This window comes from Lolium rigidum, chromosome 6 (genome assembly GCF_022539505.1).
Source record: "Lolium rigidum isolate FL_2022 chromosome 6, APGP_CSIRO_Lrig_0.1, whole genome shotgun sequence".
Classification (NCBI taxonomy): Eukaryota; Viridiplantae; Streptophyta; class Magnoliopsida; order Poales; family Poaceae; genus Lolium; species Lolium rigidum.
The window spans coordinates 159,363,950-159,375,677 of record NC_061513.1 but is presented as its reverse complement, the minus strand read 5'-3'; the positions used below and the strand labels follow the sequence as shown (position 1 = coordinate 159,375,677).

At 45.4% G+C, this 11,728-nt stretch overlaps 1 protein-coding gene across 1 annotated transcript; it reads left to right on the top strand.

Annotated features, from left to right (window-relative positions):
• The first annotated feature begins 879 nt into the window (after nucleotides 1-879).
• Nucleotides 880-9,536, top strand: LOC124666155 (glycerol-3-phosphate acyltransferase 1-like). The gene is made up of 2 exons (XM_047203506.1): nucleotides 880-1,643; nucleotides 8,495-9,536. Exons 1-2 carry the CDS (start codon nucleotides 915-917, stop codon nucleotides 9,347-9,349), a joined length of 1,584 nt encoding a protein of 527 aa, XP_047059462.1. The 5' UTR covers nucleotides 880-914; the 3' UTR covers nucleotides 9,350-9,536.
• Nucleotides 9,537-11,728: the final 2,192 nt, after the last annotated feature.

The following is an 11,728-nucleotide window of genomic DNA, read 5'->3' as shown; positions in this document are numbered from 1 at the left end:
CCTATACTTCTACGACACGAGATACCACACATTATTTAAAACTAGTCAAAGAGATTGGCTCCCTAGAGGAGAGGGAAATAGATGTATTGATCTCGCACATTTTGAGCAACATGCTCATGTCTCTGTATCAATTTTAGTTGTGAATCAGTTTTGTTTTTCTATGCATACTAAATGGGTAGGTGCGATCAAATTATTTATGTACTGATCATAAGTGTTCGATTTTGAAATAAAACCGTGGCTCGAAAGATAGACATCTTCACGTGTTGAAAAATAAAATATACTGATTGGTGCAAAAGACCAACAACAAATTATGTACTCTACATATTTCTTCAAGCTGTAGTTTTATTTTATTTTCATTTAAACAATATGTCATGCCAATGCAGTCATAAATCAAATTAATTATTAATTTCTCAAGAGTTAACAAGAGGAACAATATAATATAATACAATATTTTTGTATAGTAAATCTAGGCGCGCAATTGCGCGTGTCACCCAGCTACTTTATTTAACACAAAATTTTAATATTAAAATAGAAATTTCATAGTATCGTGATATTACGATATAATCCTACGATACTATAATGTTGATGGAAAAACGGAAATGCTAAACTTACGGACGGAAAATGCTACGAGCTAACTTACATGCTGATGTGGCTATCAGCGGTGAAACTGGATGCGAAAAAAGCGGACCAACTGCTGCAGGCTCTCCAATCATGATGAACCATGTCACGTCCGTAAACCTATCCCGTAAATAAATTTTGTAGGTGATACCGCCTGTTATCCCGATACTGAAAACGATACGACTGCCACCGGTACCACCGAGACTTAATATAAGCTATACCAAAGGCCGGAGTATTTAAGTTGGCAGCTAGGTTGTGAAGCTTGCGCCAGTACCGTTGTGTGCACACACGTAGAGATGTTCCTCCGCCGCATCCCCACGATAGCCGCCCACTGGATTATGAACTTGTACCGCGCGGCGGGAAAGCTCCTCAGCGATGCCTTCCAGTACAACCGTAACTCCAGTACCAGACTATCCACCGCCGGCGTCGCCGCCTCCAGGTGCACCATCCCGTCCGCCGTAGATAAGACGGTAGTGTTTGACTTCCACGGCGGGCTCCTGAGATCCAGCGCTATCTTTCCCTACTTCGTGCTCGTCGCCTGCGAGGGCGGCAGCCTGCTCCGAGCGTTCCTCCTGCTCTGCTCCTTCCCCCTCGTGTGGATCATGGGCGAGCACGCCGGCGCTGGTATCCGGGTCATGGCGTTCGTCACCTTCGTCGGGCTCAGGCCACAGGACGCTGACCTCGTGGCGCGCGCCATCCTGCCCAAGTTCTACATGGAGAGGCTTAACGCGCAGGTGTACGACCACCTGTGGCTGCCGGCGACGAGGAAGGTGGCGGTGACGAGCGCGCCTAGGGTGATGGCGGAGTGGTTCCTGAAAGAGTACATGGCCGCAGACGTGGTGGTCGGATGTGAACTTCAGATTGTTAAGGTTGGAGGCCGCTGTTACTTCACCGGGCTGCTGTGCGAGCCAGATCAAGGGACGTCGGCATTGAGAGAAGTGTTCAGAACTGACGGCGCCATGGCCGACGTTGGCGTCGTCCGCAACTCCAACCCACTTGATCACTTCTTCCTCCGCAATTGCAAGGTACTCTCTGTATTCCATTCTAATCGACGCTAGAGGACGACAAATGAACTAGCTAGCAAATTATCCGGTTGAAGTCAATTAAATAGGAACGGAGAGAATAATCTGCGATGCGTACTTAACATTCTACACTTTGTATCGTGTAGTGTTCGCCTTATAGCTGTACTCGTACGGAGGACTACATAGCAGTTGCGACTTAAGCAACGCTAATTGCTACTTCTGTTAATTCTCGTCTACTGTCTAGACGTACGAGAGAACTGGCTTAATACTTGGTCAGTTACAACTCACATGTAAAAACTCAGCTGCAACCTTTCTGCAAATCACAACAAAAATCCAAAGCTTGAGGACTACATGCTCTAACTTAAATTCCATCTATTTTCATTCAGTAGTAACTCATGTACAAGTAGAAAAACACAGACCCAATCCAAGTGAAACTCACATACCATCACGAGTTACGATGTAAATCCAACGAATAACAACGTGACCGAGCTCCAACTTCATCTTTATCTAGATAAAAAAAATTAGCAACCCCGGAGAAATAATGAGAAGGACACATTTTTATTTTGAGAGAGAGGGAGAGAAAGAGAGTGCATTTATGTAGTCTCACAATTTTGAGAGAAATAATGAGAAGGACCTGTTCAAAAAAAAAGAGGACACGTTTTTATTTTGAGAGAGAGACAGTGCCTTTATGTAGTCTCACAATTCCAAAATGCTCTAAGGAAGTGACCTATTTTCTTCAACCACATATATATGAGATGTTTCGCATTTAAAAAAATAATAATAGGAACATGTGCGGTGCACAAAATTCATCATGGTGGCATGTTTCCTTGTCTATCAAGAGGCAAGCAATTTCCACATATGTCTTCATCTTTTCAGGTTATCATTTTCGAGATCTTGCTTCATATGGTTTCATTCCGTTTTTTGGTTGTTGTGGTTTGGGTGAGTTGGTTGGGCTGTCTAGGCGAATGAGGAATGGTCTGCATGTAGTTTTATTGTACCGATTTTCGCATATATTTTCATTAAATAATTGTGCACTTTTTTTTTCTTAATTAATAGGTTGGAGCAAGTTTTGCCCTTCGTTGCAAAAAAAAAAACATGGTGGCCTGTTTTTTCTTTACCAAAATATGATTTGCATACATTAAAGAAGGACTACCTGAGAGCATCTTCAGCCGCGTCCCCCAGAGTGACCCCCAAACAACACCGGATCGAGCGTTCGGAGGACTCGTTTTCTTTGTGCCGTGTTTGGGGGACGTCGCTCCCCAGCCGCATCCCCCAAACGCGGCCTCCAAACATATTTTTATAATAAAATACTCTTTTTTTTGTTTTTTTGCATTTTCATTTTAATAGAGAGAAAGAACATTACACAAACTAATACATAATTGTGAACATGATTTTACACAAACTAATACATAGTTTGGAATATGGTTTTCACAAACTAATACATAGTTAAAACATTGCAAAATGAGGAAACCTAACTATAGTTAGCCTCGCAGATTTCGTATGTTCGTTGCCAAGAAAAAACACTCTCATGCACTCTCAGTCACCTAAAGTGGAAAATTCAGCTGGTAATGATAGCCCTGTTTGTTCTTTGCAAGGAGAACATACAGAAAGCTCCGTGACCATTTTCACTACGAAGAAAAAATACTCGGCGTGTTCAATCGTCCCCCTCTTCGTCCTCAAATAAGTGTACATCTAGTTCTAAACTTTGTCCATAAAAAAATGTACTCATATCTTTCCAATGCACTTTAATTGCTTCTCTCTCATCGCACGAAAATCAAACCTAATAGTATTGACCACATGTTCTTCTTGTTTTCTGCATGCACTTAGCATACTGGAGGTGAAAAATTAAAGATAAGAGATGCATGTTTCCAATGTATTTTTCACTCCACTCCATAATTTATTTTGAAAACCCTGCATGTACACTTATTTGATAGACGGATGGAGTATGAAGGTTGTAACATATAATAGTAACATGTGCATGTTACAACTCTATGTTACTTGTTGTTTCCTAGCAAGATACGGCGTTAAGAACTGGCCCACTGTGAACGGCCTTAGAGCATCTCCACTCGTCTCCCCACAGAGCCCCCCACGGCCACTTTTTTTCATCCGGACGGCGAAAAACGGCCCAGTCAGGCCCCCGGTTCCTCGTTTTGGTCCGGATTTGAGCCTATTTTCGTCCGGACTCCCCATGCCATCCTCGGTTTCCCGGGGGTCTCCCGGGGACTCCGGATGAAGCTAAACCAACCGTCCACGCCCACGTGTCTCCTCTTTCGTCCGGATTCCCCGAGCCATCCTCTTTTTCCCGAGAAACGCCGCTTGGGGAGCACACGACTGGGAAACTACTCCTCCCCACGCCAAATCTTCCTCCAATCCGGACGAAAATTTCGCCGGATTTGGGCGTGGGGAGCGCCAACGAGTGGGGATGCTCTTAGTGTTCCTACTTCCTAGTATACTAGTAAGACTACTCATAGTGGGAGTAACATAGTAGTAACATCACATATCCCAAAGCATTTTGGTGACATGACATGATAATAAATGAAGAAAGAGAGTGAGGTGGTAACTAGCTATGTTACCATAACATCACACTTCTCAAGATAAGATGAGTCTACAATCTAATAAATATAGCATGCATAATAACTATCCACTATGGAGGTGGTAACATAGGGTAGTAACATGCACCATGTTACTACTCTATGTTACTCCCCACTATGACTAGTCTAATGTTACCTTCTTAAATGTCTCGATGGTTCGGAAACAAGAGTATATTACCGGAAATCCAATTTGGCTCATGTTTGCATATGAATCTGTTATGTGAATTTTTTTTTGCCAAAGTAATTTGAAATAAAATTTCTCTAGCACATCTAGAGATTCTATGTTCGCACACAACCTTTTGAGAAAAAAGGAATATTTTTGTGTCCCATATAAAAATCCAACTATTATCCATTATTTCTATCGTCGTGTACTGCATGCGACGCTGTAGTAGTTGGATGTTTTAGGTATTACTAATACTTAAGCGGTGGGTCTTGGGCATTAGTGCATACAGCCTTGATTTGGTAGACTGCATTGGATGCCATCGAAACAACAACGAGGCACCAAAAAATTGGTCATGCCCTTAAGTTGATGACGCCAAATTTTTGGTGACGCAACCAGATAATTATGATACTGATGATAATTCAGTCTAGGGCTCTTAAAGATAATTCTCAATATTCTCCTTCTCCCTAGAATAAAGTATAGACTGCAACCTGTTAGCGGTATACCCAGTTTCAGAAGTAACGTACGTTTGACAACGCAGCATTTTAGTCTTGGCACGGCCACAGCCAATCACAGTTGTCTGGAGAAACCGAAGAATGTTTTTGTCGATTGGCGCTGCAGTAGATACGACGAATATGCATACGAGACAATGGTAAGATAATATATATACGTGGCTGCACAGCTTACACGGGCGACTCTACTTCTGGAAGCACCAAACCCAACTGTCCCAGTCCAATCTGTTAGTAGAACCATGGGCCTGAGTTTGTTCAGGGTGATCCATTTGGTGCAGGGGGAGTAGCACTTTCAGCCGGTCGCGCTCTCAACGGTCTGCATTATTATTTGGAGAAAAACGACGTCACCGTCCTAAGCGGTCATAACTCCCTGTTCCGACTGATATAGAGACAGTGCATTAGTGCAAGAGCAAATTTAGAGCAGGCACAATAGTATTATCATACTATTAGCTTTCTATAAAAATTATAATATTATATATTTACTTAGTTGAAGAAAAGAGAAACGAAGAGGAGACATGCCGACTCTAATCAAAGAGTCGGCTCTAGCGCTGGATATATGATATTTTTGAGAGTGAGTGGTAAATCATATATCAGAAAAGTAATATTTTTTCGTAGTATTATATTGTACTACGAAAAGTATATGGCAACTACCAGATTAGCTATATATAACATGATAATATATTATAGCCAATAAACATCTACTATTATTCTTGCTTTTGCATCTCCAACACAGGCTGTAAATTAGGTATGTGCTAAAAAAAACCGTCAATATATAGCCCCGAACGTGTTTTTGCGCTCTCGAGCAGAAGCTGCGCGCGCTGTAAGCTGGCACCGCGATTCTTCCCACCACGCGAAGAAAAAGGCTCTGAAATGTCTTGGCCTTGCCCGCCTCTCCGCGCTGCGACGATGAGGAGGTCCGCCGGCCGCACCCGGCCTTGCCCGGCCCTCCGCGCAGCGAATACGAGGAGATCCAGTGGCCGCGCTTGGCCTCGCCTGGCCCTCCGCCAACCTCCGCCTAAATCTCCGTCGAGCTCCGTTGGCCCAGCCTAGCCCCCGCATCCCGGAGCTCCGCCCGTTGCGTGCCTGCCCGGGGCGTCCGCCGTGGCCAGCTCGAGCTTCGCCTCTCGCTTGCATGCTGTGGCGCCTCGCTTGCTTGCTGCAATTGTTTGCTTCCACGGCCCCGCGCGCGCATTGCTAGCTGATTGATTGCGGCGGCCACGCAGAATGGCCGCGAGCGCATACTAGCTTGCTCTCTCTCTTATTTGTGTCCTGTTTGGAGTTGTGAAATTTAGATGACTTTTCAGATTTATTTATGGCATGTTTGATCTTGTTTGATGTATGTATGTTGAAGAAATGTGTTTGTGGAGCTCTATTTTACAGCTTCTGGTGAAGGATCCATTTTTAGCTTTTTAGTTGCGCTGTAAAATAGAGCTCCAGTTAACCTCGCGGTGTATCCGGATCGAGCGTGCTGCAAATGATTTTTACAGCGCCAAATTTTAGAGACTCTGTAGAAAATGATCTTACGAGATAAGGCTGCCACGCTACTCTAAAACCTACAATTTGACGCGACACTATGCAACTCCAAATTGATTTTTGTTAGACCCTTTAAGCCAGTCTAGATGAAGTTTCACATTTACGGGCCAAAATTGGCCCACTAAACTGGCAAATCATGATATCTCAAAGTTCTATTATCATCAAATCTTCTCGATTTTATTTATAAACAATGTTTTATTATTTATAAGGTTAAAGCATCATAATCGGTCTCTGCAAAATTAAAATACACACAACCACAACTAATTTAGCAAAAAACAGCAGAAATACAAGTAATCATCAAGTAACTCTAGATTGCCTATGGTGATGGAGGTTCAATTCAAAGATCATGCAGTCATCCATTTTGGATAAAAATACCCTTCGCCGTTTTTCTCTAACGGTTAGGTACGTTTATAAACAAATCACAATTCTCCACATGTTGTGGAGGCGGCCATGAATGAGCAAACCGGTTATATATATATGGGACTAAGTTTAGTCTCGTAGAGCTTTGGGGAGAGAGTTTGAGCTACTTATAAAGACAACTCTTCTACATGTACTAAGAGCTCTTTTGATTCATAGGATTTATACAGGAATGTGTACAATTTAGTTCCTAATGGAAAATTTTATATCCAAGTTGTTTGATTCATAGGAACATATCCTATAGTAAACTAATCTCATTGGAATCGGAAAAATACATTAGACCATACCTCATGAAAAAATTCTTTCCTACAATCAAACACACTTCATCTTTTCATAGGATTCAAGTACGCGTGACGTCTCAATCCTATGATTTTCCTATTCCTATATTTTTTCTATCATATGAATTAAAGGAGCCCTAAGTGAGTAAGATTTTTTGTTGTTCATGCGTGCTCCTCCTCTGCCGCTCGCCTCGACACACATGTGTCGCGTTTCGTGAATCGAATTAGAGACTTGTTTTGGTAGAAATTTAATATTTACTTGGTTCACCAACTAAGTGCGTACGTGCCAACATGCTGGTGCATGTTAGACACAGTGTCCTTTTATTTCACCGTGTGACCGTTCGGTCGATCCAATATGTCCTTGTCCATAGTTGGCGCATAAACTTAGTCAGCAATGATTCCTAATTTTGACTAAGAGAGTGCATTCGCTACCCGCATGGGTAGCTACACACCCATGCAGTATACCAATATGCAAGCCATATTAACTTGTTTTAGCTCGGTTTCCTAGTAGAACGTGAAATTCTAGTGTACAAAAGTGGTTTCCAAATTTTGATATGAATATTTTTTGATCAAAGTCAACTCACCAACGTATTTTGCATTGACTTTTTGAATATTGAGTTGACTTTGACAAAAAAAAGTTCAAATCAAAATTCGGAAACCACTTTTATACACTAGAATTCCACGTTCTACTAGGAAACCGAGCTAAAACAAGTTAATATGGCTTGCATATTGGTATAATGCATGGGTGTGTAGCTACCCATGCGGGTAGCAAGCTTCATCCCTTTTGACTAAATGGATATACGTGAATACTAAAGCTATGGTATTGAATAATCCATTATAAAATATATCTTGCGATGGATGTGTTGTTTATTGATTAAGTATTGTAGTATAGCTTTATATTTTCATATATTTACTTAGTCAAACTCATAAATTATAGAACCGTTTAGAAGGAACATGGTAGATTGGTAGCGAAAGCCTCTACGGGTTTTTTTTTTAAATAATAACAATCAAAATCTGCTTCTTTGAGAACTTAAATCTGATTGGCTGGGTTGTACATCCACTTTTAGAACCAAGTAAGTTATGCTCACTTCTTATAAATTACAGAATTTTGAATAAATTTATACGTCATGTATTTGAGGAGAAAGGAAGTACATTATGACCATAATACTACAACCATGCTATTATTGTTAGGTTCTTATGAAGCCCAGACAACTGCAATCATATAATTTACTGATTTATTAGTTTTTCACTTTTAGACTTTAGTACACAAATCGGTTGATTTTAGTGCGACTAGTAATACCTAGAGAAATATTTCATCATTTTTCTATGCACTTGACCACCATTGATCACCTGATATTCACAGGATCTCTATAGCGTGGCCAAGGAGAGCACCAATACCGCCTGTTTACCACGTACGAGGTACCCGAAGCCGCTCATCTTCCACGATGGCCGCCTCGCCTTCCTCCCCACCTCCTCCGCCACGCTCGCCTTCTTCCTCTTCCTTCCGCTCGGGCTCACACTCTCCGTCATCCGTATCTCCATCGGCATCGGCCTACCCTACAAAATCAGCTTTGCGGCTGGAGCGCTCTTGGGAGTCCGCTTCCGCATCTCTGGCCTCGCGAAAAACATGGCGGCCAAGCGCAGGGGCGTCCTGTTCGTGTGCACCCACCGGACTTTGGTTGACCCCATCATGCTCACGGCGGCGCTGCAAAAGCCCGTGCCAGCGGTAACCTACAGCCTTAGCCGGCTCTCGGAGATCATGGCGCCCATCAAGACGGTGCGGCTCACACGCGACCGCGAACGCGACGCCGCCATGATGTCGCGGCTGCTGGAGCAGGGAGACCTCGCGGTCTGCCCCGAAGGCACGACATGCCGCGAGCCCTACCTGCTGCGGTTCAGCCCGCTATTCGCCGAGCTCACCGACGACATGCAGCCCGTGGCGCTGGACGCGCGGGCGACGTTGCTGTACGGCACGACGGCGAGCGGCCGCAAGTGGCTTGACCCCGTGGCGTTCTTCGCTAACCCGGCGCCGGCCTACCGCGTAGAGTTCCTGGGCGCTGTGCCGCGGGATCGGACGCGCGCAGGGGGGCGGACCGGACAAGAGGTCGCGAACTGGGTCCAGCAGCGGCTCGGTGAGGCGCTTGGGTTCGAATGTACTGAGCTTACTCGCCGCGACAAGTACAATATGCTCGCCGGAACCGACGGTGTGGTTCGCTGAAGTTAGAATTTTCCAACATTGGTTACTGTAATATATGTTTTCGGAACATGTTTGTCTACCAAAGTCGATAGGCTAATGCTTGTATCGAAATTTATTCAAAGCCCATCATCATCTCGTGAACAGTATGTAAGCCAGAGCTTCAATGGTCTTACAAAATGAATCCGCCAAAGAAGGTGTCAAAGAACCACCAAGTAACACAACTATGGAGGAACTATGGAGGATTAAACGGGGTCTTATGCCCCAGCCACAACCATCGCCGACTCCCCGACACAGGGCCTCATGCACACCATGCGGTAGTTGCCTCCGATATCTTCCGCAAACCCAAATCGAGGGTGTATATCCAAGCAAGGACCCCCGCCTGGCCTGTCCTCGATGCCTCCATGCCGCCAAACAGCACCACAACACTAGGCACGTCCATCATAACACATCCGCCACCAAGACCAGCTCTGCAGCAAGCTGTCGAGATTCACCCAAAGATTTGGTCCAAGGCTGGGGAGAATGGAGATCTCCACGAAAGCAATAGGCGGTTGCGACGTTCCCACGACATTAGGCTTTCGCCTGGACCAGCACCGTCGACCTCTCAACCTGCTGATCCAAACACCTCCAGCATGAGGGTGGTACCGCCAACGTGTAGGAATCATCTTCCACGCTGCTATCAATGTTAGGAGTCCAGATCGGGGCGCAGAAACTCCTCATTAGTCAGGCAAGAAACTCCTCAAAACACTGGTAAATAGTGAGGCTGGTAAATATGAAAATACAAAATGGTGATACTTTTTTCATCTTAAATCGAACGGTACTATTCTTTCTTTATAAATTCATATATTCATTCGTAATTTAGTATCTGAAGCTCAAATAGAAATTAGTAAAAACTTTCTAAAGCATTCTGTATAAACGGGCAGTATCAGTCAGTGGACAGCCCTCCCAGCTATCAAACGCATTATAAATAACCTTTAAAGCCACAAACTTGATTTCGATCACTAGTAACAATCAGCCTTAATATTGAAACGGGACAGCAGGACACCTGCAGTTTTGTTGACTATGATGGAAATAATATACGGAAAGCCAAGTTAAGCTAAACACAATGTGAAAGACATAACTTGTGTTGGTTAATCTCTCCGTGCCAAAATATAGTAGATGTTAGATATGTTTAAGTCAAAATTTTATGAAGTATGGAGTCTGTATGAAAAATCAGAACATCCATGCATAATCCCCGTTTGAAATTAATCGAGATAACTTTGTCTAAATATGCATGTATCTAAACGTGTTTTAGTATGTAGATTGTATCCATACATACGTATCGGCGCTCTCGAGAGATAAACGTGGCTATTTGGAGGTGGTTGCTTTGCTACACCTCAATGGCTATAGATTTTGGTTTCGGAAGGAGGCGGATGGGTTCAAGCCTGACTCACGGTTTCGGCCTTTTTTCTGGAAAGATGGGGAGGATACTGATGATTCCCATGGCGCGGAGGAGGAGCGACTAGAGGATGGTTCAGCGGAGGTTGCACCAGGGGCGGCGAACATGGAGGTGGATACCCGCCCTCCTACGCATACTACTGGTGCAACTTCGGCGACGGGTGCACAGCTGGCTCTGACTCCTTTTAATCACTCACCGGTGACCGATAGAGGACGAGAGATAGTGGCAAGGGCACGGTCCCAGACACCGCATCTAGTTGCTTCTCCACCACGGGCATCACGGACTCCTTCACCTTCACGTGTTCGAACTTTTATGCAGGGTCGGACTAGGCCGGCTTCTTCTCCGTCGTCGAGTTTCACGCCTCCGGGGGCAACGCAGCCATCTTCAGCTTCGAGGGTGGTGGCGGTGGAGCTGGCTTCGAGGGCTCCGTCGTCCGCACCACCACCTGGCGGCCTGCTGCCGCATGGAGCAGTTCTGGAGGAGGAGGCGGTGGGCGACACCGCGCCGCTGTGCCACCAGGACGAGGCGCGGGGGGGGGGGGAGTGGCCTCAGCTGAGGCCGCGCCATGCGCGCCCATCGCCGTCACGTCGCCTCGCCCGACGCGTGGCCCTGACGTCGGGAGGGGTGCACCTACCCCTGTCGTTGCGGCTGCCTCACCTTCGGTGGACGCACAGCCACGCAGTGGCGTGGCTACCGTCGACGGGCAGCGGGCCTCGGACGCACTTCGGGAGACAGCTCCATCTCCACATGCGGTGGGGACGCCGTGGCTGGGGCGTGGCCTGGACCCTTTGGGGTCGGCTGATGCCCCATCGTCTACGCCTTCTACTCCAGCAGCTGGTGGGTTGTCGAGGTCGGGGTCGGTGCGGGGGGCTTCATCGCCTCTTACCCCTGCATCACCTACCTCTTCACCCGCTTCGTCGATCGTTCCTGCTTTGCCCACTTCTTCGCCGCGCCCGAGCTCTACT

Coding starts and splice junctions, on each gene's coding strand:
- LOC124666155 (XM_047203506.1), top strand. CDS start 915: ATGTTCCTCCGCCGCATCCCCACGATAGCCGCCCACTGGATTATGAAC. Junction 1,644..8,494: donor TCTTCCTCCGCAATTGCAAG/GTACTCTCTGTA, acceptor TGATATTCACAG/GATCTCTATAGCGTGGCCAA.